At 43.1% G+C, this 19,218-nt stretch overlaps 1 protein-coding gene across 3 annotated transcripts in view; it reads right to left on the bottom strand.

The window, feature by feature from the left end:
* Positions 1-323: 323 nt before the first annotated feature.
* LOC132850510 (mucin-2-like) overlaps positions 324-19,218 on the bottom strand; it is a 30,635-nt gene continuing 11,740 nt past the window's right edge. The window contains exons 30-49 of one of the 3 annotated variants that reach the window (XM_060877165.1): positions 18,594-18,935; positions 6,402-18,452; positions 6,067-6,311; positions 5,584-5,758; positions 5,236-5,477; positions 4,915-5,098; positions 4,543-4,747; positions 4,072-4,241; positions 3,876-3,945; positions 3,623-3,744; positions 3,452-3,483; positions 3,067-3,235; positions 2,684-2,791; positions 2,503-2,543; positions 2,268-2,393; positions 2,061-2,156; positions 1,806-1,934; positions 1,114-1,153; positions 906-1,026; positions 324-816 (exon numbers count right to left, since the gene is read on the bottom strand). In XM_060877165.1, the coding sequence (XP_060733148.1) occupies positions 585-816; positions 906-1,026; positions 1,114-1,153; positions 1,806-1,934; positions 2,061-2,156; positions 2,268-2,393; positions 2,503-2,543; positions 2,684-2,791; positions 3,067-3,235; positions 3,452-3,483; positions 3,623-3,744; positions 3,876-3,945; positions 4,072-4,241; positions 4,543-4,747; positions 4,915-5,098; positions 5,236-5,477; positions 5,584-5,758; positions 6,067-6,311; positions 6,402-18,452; positions 18,594-18,935 (14,900 nt within the window). In that variant the 3' untranslated portion in view covers positions 324-584. Of the gene's footprint in view, positions 817-905; positions 1,027-1,113; positions 1,154-1,805; positions 1,935-2,060; positions 2,157-2,267; positions 2,394-2,502; positions 2,544-2,683; positions 2,792-3,066; positions 3,236-3,451; positions 3,484-3,622; positions 3,745-3,875; positions 3,946-4,071; positions 4,242-4,542; positions 4,748-4,914; positions 5,099-5,235; positions 5,478-5,583; positions 5,759-6,066; positions 6,312-6,401; positions 18,936-19,218 lie in introns of all 3 variants that reach the window. The other 2 variants (XM_060877158.1, XM_060877150.1) reach the window with 2 other exon arrangements.

The following is a 19,218-nucleotide window of genomic DNA, read 5'->3' as shown; positions in this document are numbered from 1 at the left end:
GGAGAACACGTTATCATGTGTGTGAGACTTATTGCTGCTTTCAGGAATTTTGGATTCGTAAATAAAGTGCTAATGGCTTTTTAGAAACTGTAGGTATTGAGGCAGCTGTATGTTTCAGGTAAACCTGGGATTGCTGCATTTTTTTTGATGGAAGCTGTTTAAGACAGGATCTCTGTAAGGCACTGTGTGTCGTGTGCTCTGCAGGACAGTGTCTCTGAATTAATGAAAGAAAGCTACACAGTAGTTGGTTTGTTCCTTCTTATACATAAATACCACTTATCTGTAGACCTGACAAGAAGGAAAACACAGGACCAGACCAAAGCTTTAAACTGCAACAGTTTATTGAGAATTTAAAGTCAAAGGACAAAAGAAAACGTTTCTGACATGCACTTTATAAGCACGACACACTCACCATGTTATAACAAGCTTTTCACACATTCTTACAATAATAAAAATATAACAGTGAAATTAGACAACTTTTTGCTTTGCAAGCAGAAGAGGAGAAGCACTGTGTTATACTACTAGAGAGGAAGCTTTAAAATAAATCATTAATCAATATCAATAAAATCAGAAAATCATTTCCTTCACTTATGAAGTTTACCCGGCCTTCTCATGGACAGATCAGAGTTCAAGCTCCTTCTGCGTCTCTGCTTTTCTGTGCATTCGGATGCCTGGCAGCCGCACGAATCAATGTGAATATACGTGTATGAGGTGGTTGTTCCATCAGGGCAGATCATATCCACTTGCTTCTTGCTGGTTTCCTTCTCATAACAACAGCTGCACATGTGTGTCAGAGTGTTGGACTCTGCAGAGTACCTGATGTAAACAATGGCAGGACAGATGTGTTAGACAGTTAATCGTGTGAACGATGTTAGCCAGAATTTTATTTTTTTCACTATACTCACATAGAGGAAGTTTCACAGGTTCCTGAGCAGGAAGTGATCTCCACCGGAGTTACGCTCTTGCAGCCATTCTGAACCAGCACAGTGGTGTTGCTTTGCTTATTGCATTTGCTCTTTGGAGTGCCTGGAGAGGAAGTGGAGCTGACACTGTCAGTCTGACAGGAAATCCAATCTACATCATTTATCAGACAAATATCATGCTTTTACTTACAGCTCTTGCAGCAGCCATCAGCGTCAGTCGTCTCTGTTCCCTGTAGAGAAGGAGAACAAATGTAAAACACATCTGGCTTGTTTTTTACGAAAAACAGTCGATTGATTAATTAATATGGCTTTAAAAATTATATTTCTCATGTCTTAATGATCAACTCTAGAAATCAAATTTGTTTATATGGCAGTTGATATTTTTCATTTAAAACAGGATTTCTATGTATTTGAATGATTTATGTTAATATACCTAGTGATGACCAAAATAGCATTAAATATTGTTGGTAGGTTTGATGACTTTTATATAAATTCCTGAGATTATGACACATTTCAAGATTAGTGGTTTATTAGCATGCTAACTGCTTTAGATTTTGAAAAAGCACTCATGTTTATGTCTATTTTTGCCTGCTTTTTTTCTTCTTCCAAAAAACCTAGTAACTAAATACCAGGTACTGAGATCACAGCCCTACAAACATAATAATTACATAATTACTCCACCTCCTCATGCCAAACTAATCAGAACAAATTTGTCTGTTGTGTGTCGTCTTAAAGCATATTTGGGCCAAAACAAATTTAGATTTTATACAGCACTACTTCAAGAGCCTCAGCCCACATGCAGCCTTACAAACATCAGATTTCTATCATGTAAATGGAGTTATTAAATATAAGTTTTGAAGGAAAAATCACCCAAACCCTTACCGGAGTACAGATATCTGGGTTAAAATCGGGACAGACTTTCGTGCTTTCCTTTGCCATGGGATCACCATTAACATCCTGGCAGGTGTATGTCACACATTTATCATCAGGTGAACTAAATGTTTCGTTCATCTGGGGAAAAATTAGAAATGCCATCAGGACAGTACAAATGTATCACGTTCTAAGTACTTTTAGACAGTAGGATGTACTAGATATGGCACTAGGTAAAAAGCAGGAATAAAGTTACACCGCACTCACTGGGATGATCACTGTGGCGTTATTAATCATGACCACACAGCTCGTCCTTATGCATTCTCCACAGCACTTGCCAGGGACAGCCTGATACTCATAACCCTTAAAGAAAACATTAGTGGCACATTTTTAGGTGATTTTTTTGTTTGCTTGTTTCCAATCTGGAAGTTATGAGATTTTCCCTAATATTTCTACATTTCTGCCATGCATTACCTTATCACACGTCGTGTTACATTGTTTTGCCAAGCACGTTGGAGTCAGAAGTTCAGTGTTGTTATTCATAATTGAACTACATTCGCATTCCTCACAGACATTATCACTGGGCATGCGCGAGCCCAGCTAGAGAGAATACACAAATGATTGTTAGGATTTTCATGGTATACAATCAGATTGCATACTGCATATCATCATCACGTGACAGCTAGAAATACAAATGAATCCTTGTTACCTGATATATTGTTCCATTCTGCACACAGACTTTCATTGGTTCTAAAAAATGAATGTGGAGTGTTATTTTTTAAATTTAATTTACTTTTTAATCTTACTTAGTTATTTAAGTGCTGTAACTTTCATAACATAGATGCTGAAATTTCTTTGATCATCTTGATTCTATATTAGCATGTACTCACTGCAGGTGTATGTAGGACAGCATTCGCCTTGTTGAACTGCATTTATCTCTTGTGTAAAACCCAGAGGGCAGCCCATAGTGGGCATGACACACTGACTTGTATCACACTCTGCAAGGGAAAAAGAAGCACTACGTATAAATGTTGAATGACTTTAAATCCGCAATCTGTTTTCTCTTCAGCACAGTGCTGGTCATTATAAACAGAAGCCTCTGATCATCTCTGCAATAGAAGTATGATGTCTATGATTTTTGTATGATCTTTACAAGGATATGTCAGGCACTCTAGAGAAATCTTATAGTTTAATTATGTAAATAAAGCTATTAGTCTCTTTAGTATACATAAACAATGAGAGGAGTGAATTATGGATGGTCCACATTACTTACGACATTCATAGCTTGTGCAGCAGCCGTCTGTTTTGTTAATGAGCACATCTCCAGGTCGGTCACAAACAGGCACGACTGGAGTTGGACATACGACTGGGTTACACTGTATGCTCATGCTTTCACCATCACACTCACACATTTGGCAGCCGATTTGCCATGTTTCATTTGGCTAAAAAAGAGAAAGATATAAGGCGTACACCATACTGCATATAGTACACAAATGTGAGGCTATAGGATGCACTTTATATGCCACTTAATACAACATTATACGGTTTGATAAACAGAGAAAAGCACCGGGCTTTGTATAATTTTCTGTCACTAATGCACCAGTTCCATTTCGTAAACCCTTATAAAGCAGGACATGTATTTTGCAATGGTAACATACCATTTTGGGACTGCCATCAGGGCCGACACAAGCTGGAGAACAAAGCCAAAAGCAGAGGTCAAAAACCTTTGGTTTAAAGACATTTGTTATAATAGTGCAAATCTGCAGAATTTAATTGGCCTCTTAAATTAAAGGTTTTGCAAAGTTACAGAAATAGAGACTGTGTATTACCGCAGGATGTAACACAAACATCTGAGTATGAGTTGAACAGAGTGGTGCCTTTCATACAGAAACATCCCTCCTGCATTTGTGCACTTTCAGATGCCATCATCTCCTGGTACTTCTCATTATACCTATCACAATCACAATATGCAGTATTTAAGCATTTTATAAAATGTCCAAGTGAAATATTATTAATTATATTCAAAGGACAATCAGCAAATAAATAAATATGCAATTAATTTGAAATAAGGTTATTTCTTACTGAGAATTGCAGGTTGGTTGCACAGCAGGGCCACAGGCTTCGTAGACTTTAGTGGGAGGACATTTATACTCTGCAAAACAGTTAATGTTTGCAGTAAGTACAATTTTCCAGTTCCATTTTTAAGTGCTAATTAAAGTAATCATCGACATAAAAGATACTGAAGCACATATGGATATGAATAATGTAGTGGAATTACCGCATTCTCCATTAGTGTAATTCCTCCAATTCACACACACTCCTGCTTTGGCACATGCGGATGCATAAGCCTGCAGACTCGTACAACTAGGTTTTCCAGAGCACACATCCTGTTCACAACTGTTCATATATGGCTCAAAAGGTATGATGCTACGGCATTCCTCAAAAGCGCTGATAAGTGAGAAAGAAACATTCTAGGTGAAAATCTAAAGAGCTATGCATATAAACATTATTAATTTTTGGATATGTTAACACAATTCTACACAATAAAACACAATAATAGAAATGGTGAAATGGTAATGAGAACACAAGTAGGCATTAAAGTTAATATTTAGGTGGCAGAGAGAGGAAACGTGTACATCTCATTGTAAAATTCAAAATTAGATTCTATAAACTTATTGTAACTTGGCTTTTTAAATGCAACTCCTAAATGTAATCAAATATTTTTCTAGATAGTGTTGTTGATATTCACCTGATGTTGAATAGCTCACAGATGACTGGCTGGCATGGGTAGGGTGTTGTGGGGGGAACAAGGGTAGTAACGGTAATTGGAGGGAGAGTGGTGGGTGCTATGCACGTCTTGTTGGGAACCTGCCAGCTTGGTGCTGTGTTCTCACAGGATTTAATTTGACCAGAAGGTGACCTACAATCATTTGCTTGATTGTTATCACATGTCCCTGGAAAAATATTGAAAAAAAAATTGTGGGTTCTGATCACTTGATTACAATATCAGTTAATTACAATCTTTGCAGCTGCTGTAACAATCTGTTTTCTTTCATTTAGCATTACTACATTACTACAAGTACTTTATTTAGGTCTTCATTAAATGGGAGATTTTACTAACCGCATAGGCCTTCTGTATTGTTCTGAAACTCAGAGAAGGGCAAGTCAATGTTAAAAGTGGTGCCTGTGTAGGTCACTTGAGCCTTAATCTCTGGAATTGACACTGTGACCTCCATGCCTGTGCTTGTGATGATGTAATTAGAATTATTAAAGACAGGATAGACTTGCTTGTTATTCACCAGTACCTGCAATGTTTCAGAAACACATATCAAACAGACATTAACTTTCTGATCTACATAGTAGCTGGGGAATATGATTATAGGAACAATGTATTTTTTGCAGCCATCACATGAAAAACTATAATATTAGAGACACAGCTTACCACATTGGTTGCGCCATTTGCTGTCATTGTCTGTGTCAGAATAACATCCTGTGAATTGTATGTAATTATCAGGCTTTGTGGGCAGAATGAGCTGCCAGTGCTGCAGACTTCCTTGTCAAGTACGATTTTCAGATTTGCATTGTAAATTTCTTGAACCAAAATGTATGAGCAGTTATCACTGTAAGTATAAGCTGTTCCATCAAATGTGATGTAATGAGAGCCGCTCCATCCACTGCAAGAGCCTGCATTAACATGCCAAACATAAACCTCTAAAATTAGCAATGTTCATATGAAAGAGACATGATAAATTCATAAACAAAAATGCTTGGATAGAAATAGTCAGCTTACATTCACATTCATATTTGAAGCAGCAGCCAGTCTCATCATAAACCTTAATAGGTGTTCGGCCATTTGCACAGGTTATTTGTTCAAGTGGACTACACTTGTACATTGGGTCGTAGATGACTGTACCATTAGTACATGTGGCAGTGGTGCAGTTATCCACTTTCCAGGACTCCCCATCCTGCACATTTAAATTTTTAAAAGAGTTGATTATTGCAAATAAAACTATAATGTTTATAATGCATTTTGGAAAATATCAAATGTTGGTCAGTGGAAAATATCTACTTTGAAGATGTTTTTCCATTAATTTATGGCTAATAACCTTTATCTATTAAAACTCCTGGATTTAAGAGCTACATTCTTAAGTCTAATAAATGCAAATGTTTCTTGATGAAGTAAATGAATAAGTATTTATAGAGTATTACACATTGGATAAAACAACTGAGTAATATGCTAGGATATAGAGTTAGGTGTTTTGAAATCAATTACCTTTCTTGGTGGATTAAGACTGGCACAGACTGGGGCTACAGTTGTAGGAACTGGAGCAAGAGTGGGAATACTTGTTGGAGTTATGGTTGGAGTAGTTGTAAATGCTGGCGTACTGAATGGAGTGGTGGTAATTGGAGGTGGTGTTGTCAAACAGGAATACGAATTTGTCACAACATCACAAGTGGCATTGCAATATGCAGTGAAGCACCACCCAAAGCCATCAGTTACGTTATAAATAATGGTGTCTAAAAATACAAGATTGTGTATGAATGAAAACTATAAATGTACTATAAAATAAACTTTTGACAAATAAATTGAATATATATGTGTCTTACCTGATGGAAAATTTGTGCCATTTACAAAACAACAGACAGGTGCTGTTGTCACAGGTAACGTTACAGTAGTACTAATATTCACTTGCATGCCTGTTGATGGAACTGTTGTTGGAACAGTGGTTGGTTTGGGCCCAGTTACAATACCAAATGTTGTCATAGGAGTAGCTGTGGTGATTATTGAAGTTGGTATGGTTGTAATAATTGTTGTAGGAGTTGTAGGAACCTGAGTACTTGTTACTTCCGGAACCACTGTTGTTGCCTTTACAACTGGCGTGGTTGTCAGTGTTGTAATTTCTGGTGATATGGTGGTCTCTGTGGCAGGCTGAGACGTTGTTAATCCTGGAGCAAGGGTGGTGGTGAAAGGAAGAGTTGTAATAGGCAGCGTTGTTGCTTCTGGTGAAATAGTTGTTTCTTTGGGTGAAGTAGTTTCCAAAGGCTGAGTGGTTGATATTTCTGGTGGCACAGATGTTGTCTTTGGAACAGCAGTGGTGATCAGTGTTGTTTCTGCTGGACCTGTGGTCTCTTTGGGAGGAGTTGTAGAAACCTGAGTACTTGTCACTTCGGGAACCACTGTTGTTGCCTTTACAACTGGGGTGGTTGTCAGTGTTGTAATTTCGGGTGATATGGTGGTCTCTGTGGCAGGCTGAGTGGTTGTTACTCCTGGAGCAAGGGTGGTGGTGATAGGAAGAGTTGTAATAGGCAGTGTTGTTGCTTCTGGTGAAATAGTTGTTTCTTTGGGTGGAGTAGTTTCCAAAGGCTGAGTGGTTGATATTTCTGGTGGCACAGATGTTGTCTTTGGAACAGCAGTGGTAATCAGCGTTGTTTCTGCTGGACCTGTGGTCTCTTTGGGAGGAGTTGTAGGAACCTGAGTACTTGTCACTTCCGGAACCACGGTTGTTGCCTTTACAACTGGGGTGGTTGACAGTGTTGTAATTTCTGGTGATATGGTGGTCTCTGTGGCAGGCTGAGTGGTTGTTACTCCTGGAGCAAGGGTGGTGGTGATAGGAAGAGTTGTAATAGGCAGTGTTGTTGCTTCTGATGAAATAGTTGTTTCTTTGGGTGGAGTGGTTACCAAAGGCTGAGTGGTTGATATTTCTGGTGGCACAGATGTTGTCTTTGGAACAGCAGTGGTAATCAGCGTTGTTTCTGCTGGACCTGTGGTCTCTTTGGGAGGAGTTGTAGGAACCTGAGTACTTGTCACTTCTGGAATCCCTGTTGTTGCCTTTAGAACTGGCGTGGTTGTCAGTGTTGTAATTTCTGGTGATATAGTGGTCTCTGTGGCAGGCTGAGTGGTTGTTACTCCTGGAGCAAGGGTGGTGGTGATAGGAAGAGTTGTAACAGGCAGTGTTGTTGCTTCTGATGAAATAGTTGTTTCTTTGGGTGGAGTAGTTTCCAAAGGCTGAGTGGTTGATATTTCTGGTGGCACAGAGGTTGTCTTTGGAACAGCAGTGGTGATGAGCGTTGTTTCTGCTGGACCTGTGGTCTCTTTGGGAGGAGTTGTAGGAACCTGAGTACTTGTCACTTCAGGAACCACTGTTGTTGCCTTTACAACTGGCGTGGTTGTCAGTGTTGTAATTTCGGGTGATATGGTAGTCTCTGTGGCAGGCTGAGTGGTTGTTACTCCTGGAGCAAGGGTGGTGGTGATTGGAAGAGTTGTAATAGGCAGTGTTGTTGCTTCTGATGAAATAGTTGTTTCTTTGGGTGGAGTAGTTTCCAAAGGCTGAGTGGTTGATATTTCTGGTGGCACAGATGTTGTCTTTGGAACAGCAGTGGTAATCAGCGTTGTTTCTGCGGGACCTGTGGTCTCTTTGGGAGGAGTTGTAGGAACCTGAGTACTTGTCACTTCTGGAATCCCTGTTGTTGCCTTTACAACTGGCGTGGTTGTCAATGTTGTAATTTCTGGTGATACAGTGGTCTCTATGGCAGGCTGAGTGGTTGTTACTCCTGGAGCAAGGGTGGTGGTGATAGGAAGAGTTGTAATAGGCAGTGTTGTTGCTTCTGGTGAAATAGTTGTTTCTTTGGGTGGAGTAGTTTCCAAAGGCTGAGTGGTTGATATTTCTGGTGGCACAGAGGTTGTCTTTGGAACAGCAGTGGTGATCAGCGTTGTTTCTGCTGGACCTGTGGTCTCTTTGGGAGGAGTTGTAGGAACCTGAGTACTTGTCACTTCCGGAACCACTGTTGTTGCCTTTACAACTGGTGTGGTTGTGAGTGTTGTAATTTCGGGTGATATGGTGGTCTCTGTGGCAGGCTGAGTGGTTGTTACTCCTGGAGCAAGGGTGGTGGTGATAGGAAGAGTTGTAATAGGCAGTGTTGTTACTTCTGATGAAATAGTTGTTTCTTTGGGTGGAGTAGTTTCCAAAGGCTGAGTGGTTGATATTTCTGGTGGCACAGATGTTGTCTTTGGAACAGCAGTGGTAATCAGCGTTGTTTCTGCTGGACCTGTGGTCTCTTTGGGAGGAGTTGTAGGAACCTGAGTACTTGTCACCTCCGGAACCACGGTTGTTGCCTTTACAACTGGGGTGGTTGTCAGTGTTGTAATTTCTGGTGATATGGTAGTCTCTATGGCAGGCTGAGTGGTTGTTACTCCTGGAGCAAGGGTGGTGGTGATAGGAAGAGTTGTAATAGGCAGTGTTGTTGCTTCTGGTGAAATAGTTGTTTCTTTAGGTGGAGTAGTTTCCAAAGGCTGAGTGGTTGATATTTCTGGTGGCACAGATGTTGTCTTTGGAACAGCAGTGGTAATCAGCGTTGTTTCTGCTGGACCTGTGGTCTCTTTGGGAGGGGTTGTAGGAACCTGAGTACTTGTCACTTCGGGAACCACTGTTGTTGCCTTTACAACTGGGGTGGTTGTCAGTGTTGTAATTTCTGGTGATATGGTGGTCTCTATGGCAGGCTGAGTGGTTGTTAATCCTGGAGCAAGGGTGGTGGTGATAGGAAGAGTTGTAACAGGCAGTGTTGTTGCTTCTGGTGAAATAGTTGTTTCTTTGGGTGGAGTAGTTTCCAAAGGCTGAGTGGTTGATATTTCTGGTGGCACAGATGTTGTCTTTGGAACAGCAGTGGTAATCAGCGTTGTTTCTGCTGGACCTGTGGTCTCTTTGGGAGGGGTTGTAGGAACCTGAGTACTTGTCACTTCGGGAACCACTGTTGTTGCCTTTACAACTGGGGTGGTTGTCAGTGTTGTAATTTCTGGTGATATGGTGGTCTCTATGGCAGGCTGAGTGGTTGTTAATCCTGGAGCAAGGGTGGTGGTGATAGGAAGAGTTGTAACAGGCAGTGTTGTTGCTTCTGGTGAAATAGTTGTTTCTTTGGGTGGAGTAGTTTCCAAAGGCTGAGTGGTTGATATTTCTGGTGGCACAGATGTTGTCTTTGGAACAGCAGTGGTAATCAGCGTTGTTTCTGCGGGACCTGTGGTCTCTTTGGGAGGAGTTGTAGGAACCTGAGTACTTGTCACTTCGGGAACCACTGTTGTTGCCTTTACAACTGGCGTGGTTGTCAGTGTTGTAATTTCTGGTGATATGGTGGTCTCTGTGGCAGGCTGAGTGGTTGTTACTCCTGGAGCAAGGGTGGTGGTGATAGGAAGAGTTGTAATAGGCAGTGTTGTTGCTTCTGGTGAAATAGTTGTTTCTTTGGGTGGAGTAGTTTCCAAAGGCTGAGTGGTTGATATTTCTGGTGGCACAGATGTTGTCTTTGGAACAGCAGTGGTAATCAGCGTTGTTTCTGCTGGACCTGTGGTCTCTTTGGGAGGAGTTGTAGGAACCTGAGTACTTGTCACCTCCGGAACCACGGTTGTTGCCTTTACAACTGGGGTGGTTGTCAGTGTTGTAATTTCTGGTGATATGGTAGTCTCTATGGCAGGCTGAGTGGTTGTTACTCCTGGAGCAAGGGTGGTGGTGATAGGAAGAGTTGTAATAGGCAGTGTTGTTGCTTCTGGTGAAATAGTTGTTTCTTTGGGTGGAGTAGTTTCCAAAGGCTGAGTGGTTGATATTTCTGGTGGCACAGATGTTGTCTTTGGAACAGCAGTGGTAATCAGCGTTGTTTCTGCTGGACCTGTGGTCTCTTTGGGAGGGGTTGTAGGAACCTGAGTACTTGTCACTTCGGGAACCACTGTTGTTGCCTTTACAACTGGGGTGGTTGTCAGTGTTGTAATTTCTGGTGATATGGTGGTCTCTATGGCAGGCTGAGTGGTTGTTACTCCTGGAGCAAGGGTGGTGGTGATAGGAAGAGTTGTAACAGGCAGTGTTGTTGCTTCTGGTGAAATAGTTGTTTCTTTGGGTGGAGTAGTTTCCAAAGGCTGAGTGGTTGATATTTCTGGTGGCACAGATGTTGTCTTTGGAACAGCAGTGGTAATCAGCGTTGTTTCTGCTGGACCTGTGGTCTCTTTGGGAGGAGTTGTAGGAACCTGAGTACTTGTCACTTCCGGAACCACTGTTGTTGCCTTTACAACTGGGGTGGTTGTCAGTGTTGTAATTTCTGGTGATATGGTGGTCTCTATGGCAGGCTGAGTGGTTGTTACTCCTGGAGCAAGGGTGGTGGTGATAGGAAGAGTTGTAATAGGCAGTGTTGTTGCTTCTGGTGAAATAGTTGTTTCTTTGGGTGGAGTAGTTTCCAAAGGCTGAGTGGTTGATATTTCTGGTGGCACAGATGTTGTCTTTGGAACAGCAGTGGTAATCAGCGTTGTTTCTGCTGGACCTGTGGTCTCTTTGGGAGGGGTTGTAGGAACCTGAGTACTTGTCACTTCGGGAACCACTGTTGTTGCCTTTACAACTGGGGTGGTTGTCAGTGTTGTAATTTCTGGTGATATGGTGGTCTCTATGGCAGGCTGAGTGGTTGTTACTCCTGGAGCAAGGGTGGTGGTGATAGGAAGAGTTGTAATAGGCAGTGTTGTTGCTTCTGGTGAAATAGTTGTTTCTTTGGGTGGAGTAGTTTCCAAAGGCTGAGTGGTTGATATTTCTGGTGGCACAGATGTTGTCTTTGGAACAGCAGTGGTAATCAGCGTTGTTTCTGCTGGACCTGTGGTCTCTTTGGGAGGGGTTGTAGGAACCTGAGTACTTGTCACTTCGGGAACCACTGTTGTTGCCTTTACAACTGGGGTGGTTGTCAGTGTTGTAATTTCTGGTGATATGGTGGTCTCTATGGCAGGCTGAGTGGTTGTTACTCCTGGAGCAAGGGTGGTGGTGATAGGAAGAGTTGTAACAGGCAGTGTTGTTGCTTCTGGTGAAATAGTTGTTTCTTTTGGTGGAGTAGTTTCCAAAGGTTGAGTGGTTGATATTTCTGGTGGCACAGAGGTTGTCTTTGGAACAGCAGTGGTGATCAGCGTTGTTTCTGCTGGACCTGTGGTCTCTTTGGGAGGAGTTGTAGGAACCTGAGTACTTGTCACTTCCGGAACCACTGTTGTTGCCTTTACAACTGGTGTGGTTGTCAGTGTTGTAATTTCTGGTGATATGGTGGTCTCTGTGGCAGGCTGAGTGGTTGTTACTCCTGGAGCAAGGGTGGTGGTGATAGAAAGAGTTGTAATAGGCAGTGTTGTTACTTCTGATGAAATAGTTGTTTCTTTGGGGGGAGTAGTTTCCAAAGGCTGAGTGGTTGATATTATGGGTGGCACAGATGTTGTCTTTGGAACAGCAGTGGTAATCAGCGTTGTTTCTGCTGGACCTGTGGTCTCTTTGGGAGGAGTTGTAGGAACCTGAGTACTTGTCACTTCGGGAACCACTGTTGTTGCCTTTACAACTGGCGTGGTTGTCAGTGTTGTAATTTCTGGTGATATGGTGGTCTCTATGGCAGGCTGAGTGGTTGTTACTCCTGGAGCAAGGGTGGTGGTGATAGGAAGAGTTGTAATAGGCAGTGTTGTTGCTTCTGGTGAAATAGTTGTTTCTTTGGGTGGAGTAGTTTCCAAAGGCTGAGTGGTTGATATTTCTGGTGGCACAGAGGTTGTCTTTGGAACAGCAGTGGTTATCAGCGTTGTTTCTGCTGGACCTGTGGTCTCTTTGGGAGGAGTTGTAGGAACCTGAGTACTTGTCACTTCGGGAACCACTGTTGTTGCCTTTACAACTGGGGTGGTTGTCAGTGTTGTAATTTCTGGTGATATGGTGGTCTCTATGGCAGGCTGAGTGGTTGTTACTCCTGGAGCAAGGGTGGTGGTGATAGGAAGAGTTGTAATAGGCAGTGTTGTTGCTTCTGGTGAAATAGTTGTTTCTTTGGGTGGAGTAGTTTCCAAAGGCTGAGTGGTTGATATTTCTGGTGGCACAGATGTTGTCTTTGGAACAGCAGTGGTAATCAGCGTTGTTTCTGCGGGACCTGTGGTCTCTTTGGGAGGAGTTGTAGGAACTTGAGTACTTGTCACTTCCGGAATCACTGTTGTTGCTTTTACAACTGGCGTGGTTGTCAATGTTGTAATTTCTGGTGATACAGTGGTCTCTATGGCAGGCTGAGTGGTTGTTACTCCTGGAGCAAGGGTGGTGGTGATAGGAAGAGTTGTAATAGGCAGTGTTGTTGCTTCTGGTGAAATAGTTGTTTCTTTGGGTGGAGTAGTTTCCAAAGGCTGAGTGGTTGATATTTCTGGTGGCACAGATGTTGTCTTTGGAACAGCAGTGGTAATCAGCGTTGTTTCTGCTGGACCTGTGGTCTCTTTGGGAGGGGTTGTAGGAACCTGAGTACTTGTCACTTCGGGAACCACTGTTGTTGCCTTTACAACTGGCGTGGTTGTCAGTGTTGTAATTTCTGGTGATATGGTGGTCTCTGTGGCAGGCTGAGTGGTTGTTACTCCTGGAGCAAGGGTGGTGGTGATTGGAAGAGTTGTAATAGGCAGTGTTGTTCCTTCTGTTGAAATAGTTGTTTCTTTGGGTGGAGTAGTTTCCAAAGGCTGAGTGGTTGATATTTCTTGTGGCACAGATGTTGTCTTTGGAACAGCAGTGGTAATCAGCGTTGTTTCTGCTGGACCTGTGGTCTCTTTGGGAGGGGTTGTAGGAACCTGAGTACTTGTCACTTCCGGAACCACGGTTGTTGCCTTTACAACTGGGGTGGTTGTCAGTGTTGTAATTTCTGGTGATATGGTGGTCTCTATGGCAGGCTGAGTGGTTGTTACTCCTGGAGCAAGGGTGGTGGTGATAGGAAGAGTTGTAACAGGCAGTGTTGTTGCTTCTGGTGAAATAGTTGTTTCTTTTGGTGGTGTAGTTTCCAAAGGTTGAGTGGTTGATATTTCTGGTGGCACAGAGGTTGTCTTTGGAACAGCAGTGGTGATCAGTGTTGTTTCTGCTGGACCTGTGGTCTCTTTGGGAGGAGTTGTAGGAACCTGAGTACTTGTCACTTCCGGAACCACTGTTGTTGCCTTTACAACTGGTGTGGTTGTCAGTGTTGTAATTTCGGGTGATATGGTGGTCTTTGTGGCAGGCTGAGTGGTTGTTACTCCTGGAGCAAGGGTGGTGGTGATAGGAAGAGTTGTAATAGGCAGTGTTGTTGCTTCTGATGAAATAGTTGTTTCTTTGGGTGGAGTAGTTTCCAAAGGCTGAGTGGTTGAAATTATGGGTGGCACAGATGTTGTCTTTGGAACAGCAGTGCTAATCAGCGTTGTTTCTGCTGGACCTGTGGTCTCTTTGGGAGAAGTTGTACGAACCTGAGTACTTGTCACTTCGGGAACCACTGTTGTTGCCTTTACAACTGGCGTGGTTGTCAGTGTTGTAATTTCTGGTGATATGGTGGTCTCTATGGCAGGCTGAGTGGTTGTTACTCCTGGAGCAAGGGTGGTGGTGATTGGAAGAGTTGTAATAGGCAGTGTTGTTGCTTCTGGTGAAATAGTTGTTTCTTTGGGTGGAGTAGTTTCCAAAGGCTGAGTGGTTGATATTTCTGGTGGCACAGATGTTGTCTTTGGAACAGCAGTGGTAATCAGCGTTGTTTCTGCTGGACCTGTGGTCTCTTTGGGAGGGGTTGTAGGAACCTGAGTACTTGTCACTTCCGGAACCACTGTTGTTGCCTTTACAACTGGTGTGGTTGTCAGTGTTGTAATTTCGGGTGATATGGTGGTCTCTATGGCAGGCTGAGTGGTTGTTACTCCTGGAGCAAGGGTGGTGGTGATAGGAAGAGTTGTAACAGGCAGTGTTGTTGCTTCTGGTGAAATAGTTGTTTCTTTTGGTGGAGTAGTTTCCAAAGGTTGAGTGGTTGATATTTCTGGTGGCACAGAGGTTGTCTTTGGAACAGCAGTGGTGATCAGCGTTGTTTCTGCTGGACCTGTGGTCTCTTTGGGAGGAGTTGTAGGAACCTGAGTACTTGTCACTTCCGGAACCACTGTTGTTGCCTTTACAACTGGTGTGGTTGTCAGTGTTGTAATTTCTGGTGATATGGTGGTCTCTGTGGCAGGCTGAGTGGTTGTTACTCCTGGAGCAAGGGTGGTGGTGATAGGAAGAGTTGTAATAGGCAGTGTTGTTGCTTCTGATGAAATAGTTGTTTCTTTGGGTGGAGTAGTTTCCAAAGGCTGAGTGGTTGAAATTATGGGTGGCACAGATGTTGTCTTTGGAACAGCAGTGCTAATCAGCGTTGTTTCTGCTGGACCTGTGGTCTCTTTGGGAGAAGTTGTAGGAACCTGAGTACTTGTCACTTCGGGAACCACTGTTGTTGCCTTTACAACTGGCATGGTTGTCAGTGTTGTAATTTCTGGTGATATGGTGGTCTCTATGGCAGGCTGAGTGGTTGTTCCTCCTGGAGCAAGGGTGGTGGTGATAGGAAGAGTTGTAACAAGCGGTGTTGTTGCTTCTGGTGAAATAGTTGTTTCTTTTGGTGAAGTAGTTTCCAAAGGTTGAGTGGTTGATATTTCTGGTGGCACAGAGGTTGTCTTTGGAACAGCAGTGGTGATCAGCGTTGTTTCTGCTGGACCTGTGGTCTCTTTGGGAGGAGTTGTAGGAACCTGAGTACTTGTCACTTCCAGAACCACTGTTGTTGCCTTTACAACTTGGGTGGTTGTCATTGTTGTAATTTCTGGTGATATGGTGGTCTCTATGGCAGGCTGAGTGGTTGTTATTCTTGGAGCAAGGGTGGTGGTGATAGGAAGAGTTGTAATAGGCAGTGTTGTTGCTTCTGGTGAAATAGTTGTTTCTTTGGGTGGAGTAGTTTCCAAAGGCTGAGTGGTTGAAATTGTGGGTGGCACAGATGTTGTCTTTGGAACAGCAGTGCTAATCAACGTTGTTTCTGCTGGACCTGTGGTCTCTTTGGGAGGAGTTGTAGGAACCTGAGTACTTGTCACTTCCGGAATCACTGTTGTTGCCTTTACAACTGCCGTGGTTGTCAGTGTTGTAATTTCTGGTGATATAGTGGTCTCTGTGGCAGGCTGAGTGGTTGTTACTCCTGGAGCAAGGGTGGTGGTGATTGGAAGAGTTGTAATAGGCAGTGTTGTTGCTTCTGGTGAAATAGTTGTTTCTTTGGGTGGAGTAGTTTCCAAAGGTTGAGTGGTTGATATTTCTGGTGGCACAGATGTTGTCTTTGGAACAGCAGTGCTAATCAGTGTTGTTTCTGCTGGACCTGTGGTCTCTTTGGGAGGAGTTGTAGGAACCTGAGTACTTGTCACTTCCGGAATCACTGTTGTTGCCTTTACAACTGGCGTGGTTGTCAGTGTTGTAATTTCTGCTGATATGGTGGTCTCTGTGGCAGGCTGAGTGGTTGTTACTCCTGGAGCAAGGGTGGTGGTGATTGGAAGAGTTGTAATAGGCAGTGTTGTTGCTTCTGGTGAAATAGTTGTTTCTTTGGGTGGAGTAGTTTCCAAAGGTTGAGTGGTTGATATTTCTGGTGGCACAGATGTTGTCTTTGGAACAGCAGTGCTAATCAGCGTTGTTTCTGCTGGACCTGTGGTCTCTTTGGGAGGAGTTGTAGGAACCTGAGTACTTGTCACTTCCAGAACCACTGTTGTTGCCTTTACAATTGGGGTGGTTGTCAGTGTTGTAATTTCTGGTGATATGGTGGTCTCTGTGGCAGGCTGAGTGGTTGTTACTCCTGGAGCAAGGGTGGTGGTGATAGGAAGAGTTGTAATAGGCAGTGTTGTTGCTTCTGGTGAAATAGTTGTTTCTTTGGGTGGAGTAGTTTCCAATGGTTGAGTGGTTGATATTTCTGGTGGCACAGATGTTGTCTTTGGAACAGCAGTGCTAATCAGCGTTGTTTCTGCTGGACCTGTGGTCTCTTTGGGAGGAGTTGTAGGAACCTGAGTACTTGTCACTTCGGGAACCACTGTTGTTGCCTTTACAATTGGGGTGGTTGTCAGTGTTGTAATTTCTGGTGATATGGTGGTCTCTGTGGCAGGCTGAGTGGTTGTTACCCCTGGAGCAAGGGTGGTGGTGATTGGAAGAGTTGTAATAGGCAGTGTTGTTGCTTCTGGTGAAATAGTTGTTTCTTTGGGTGGAGTACTTTCCAAAGGCTGAGTGGTTGATATTTCTGGTGGCACAGATGTTGTCTTTGGAACAGCAGTGCTAATCAACGTTGTTTCTGCTGGACCTGTGGTCTCTTTGGGAGGAGTTGTAGGAACCTGAGTACTTGTCACTTCTGGAATCACTGTTGTTGCCTTTACAACTGGCGTGGTTGTCAGTGTTGTAATTTCTGGTGATATAGTGGTCTCTGTGGCAGGCTGAGTGGTTGTTACCCCTGGAGCAAGGGTGGTGGTGATTGGAAGAGTTGTAATAGGCAGTGTTGTTGCTTCTGCTGAAATAGTTGTTTCTTTGGGTGGAGTAGTTTCCAAAGGCTGAGTGGTTGATATTTCTGGTGGCACAGATGTTGTCTTTGGAACAGCAGTGCTAATCAGCGTTGTTTCTGCTGGACCTGTGGTCTCTTTGGGAGGAGTTGTAGGAACCTGAGTACTTGTCACTTCGGGAACCACTGTTGTTGCCTTTACAACTGGGGTGGTTGTCAGTCTTGTAAATTCTGGTGATATGGTGGTCTCTGTGGCAGGCTGAGTGGTTGTTACTCCTGGAGCAAGGGTGGTGGTGATTGGAAGAGTTGTAATAGGCAGTGTTGTTGCTTCTGGTGAAATAGTTGTTTCTTTGGGTGGAGTAGTTTCCAAAGGCTGAGTGGTTGATATTTCTGGTGGCACAGATGTTGTCTTTGGAACAGCAGTGGTAATCAGCGTTGTTTCTGCCGAACCTGTGGTCTCTTTGGGAGGAGTTGTAGGAACCTGAGTACTTGTTACTTCAGGAACCACTGTTGTTGCCTTTACAACTGGGGTGGTTGTCAGTGTTGTAAATTCTGGTGATATGGTGGTCTCTGTGGCAGGCTGAGTGGTTGTTACTCCTGGAGCAAGGGTGGTGATAGGAAGAGTTGTAATAGGCAGTGTTGTTGCTTCTGGTGAAATAGTTGTTTCTTTGGGTGGAGTAGTTTCCAAAGGTTGAGTGGTTGATATTTCTGGTGGCACAGATGTTGTCTTTGGAAAAGCAGTGCTAATCAACGTTGTTTCTGCTGGACCTGTGGTCTCTTTGGGAGGAGTTGTAGGAACCTGAGTACTTGTCACTTCCGGCATCACTGTTGTTGCCTTTACAACTGGCGTGGCTGTCAGTGTTGTAATTTCTGGTGATATAGTGGTCTCTGTGGCAGGCTGAGTGGTTGTTACTCCTGGAGCAAGGGTGGTGGTGATTGGAAGAGTTGTAATAGGCAGTGTTGCTGCTTCTGGTGAAATAGTTGTTTCTTTGGGTGGAGTAGTTTCCAAAGGCTGAGTGGTTGATATTTCTGGTGGCACAGATGTTGTCTTTGGAACAGCAGTGCTAATCAGCGTTGTTTCTGCTGGACCTGTGGTCTCTTTGGGAGGAGTTGTAGGAACCTGAGTACTTGTCACTTCGGGAACCACTGTTGTTGCCTTTACAACTGGGGTGGTTGTCAGTGTTGTAAATTCTGGTGATATGGTGGTCTCTGTGGCAGGCTGAGTGGTTGTTACTCCTGGAGCAAGGGTGGTGGTGATAGGAAGAGTTGTAATAGGCAGTGTTGTTGCTTCTGGTGAAATAGTTGTTTCTTTGGGTGGAGTAGTTTCCAAAGGCTGAGTGGTTGATATTTCTGGTGGCACAGATGTGGTCTGTGTTGGACCTGTGCTCATCACCTCTGTTGGAATAAAAGATGACATGCTTTTCATTGATGTTGATGTTGTGCTTGTTGTGCCAGTAAGTGTGCTAGGAGTTTTTGTGATTGCAGCAATTGCTGTTGTTTCTGTTGTCACAGAGATTTGTGCTGTTTTGCTTTCACCTGTTGTGATTGTTGGAGTTGTAATAGGTGTTGCGGTGGAAATAGTGGTTTCTTTGGCAGTTGAAGTTTCCACAGGCTGAGTGGTTGTTATTTCTGGTGGGACAGATGTTGTCTTTGTTGGAGCTTTGCTTGTCATTTCTGTTGGTATGAAAGGTGACACGCTTTTTATTGATGTTATTATTGTTCCTGTTGTGCCAGTAAGTGTGCTACGTGTTTTAGTGATTGCAGCAATTGCTGTTGTTGCTGTTGTCACAGAGATTCGTGAGGTTTTGATTTCACCTGTCGTCATTGCTGAAGTTGTTTCAGGTGCTTCTGTGGTTGTCACACTTGGAGTTGTTATTTCTGTTAATCAAGAGGATGAAGTACATGATCTGAATCATTTTTCGTTTTTTTTATATTTGAGTTTATAAGATAAGCTTTTTTTATACTTGTGCTACCATATTAATTATTTACTTTTTTCAATATTTATCATTTCATATACTTTTATTTACAAACTAGGGTGTTTAAAAAAGGAGCATATTGAATATTTCACAAAATCCTTAATAGATTAAATTTGTAATTCTCCATAAGAAAAACTTGCTCTTAAACATGTTCTCATTCATGCCATAGTTTCAATTATATTGGC

This window comes from Tachysurus vachellii, chromosome 1, assembly GCF_030014155.1.
Source record: "Tachysurus vachellii isolate PV-2020 chromosome 1, HZAU_Pvac_v1, whole genome shotgun sequence".
Lineage (NCBI taxonomy): Eukaryota > Metazoa > Chordata > Actinopteri > Siluriformes > Bagridae > Tachysurus > Tachysurus vachellii.
This window is presented reverse-complemented; position numbering and strand designations above follow the sequence as displayed.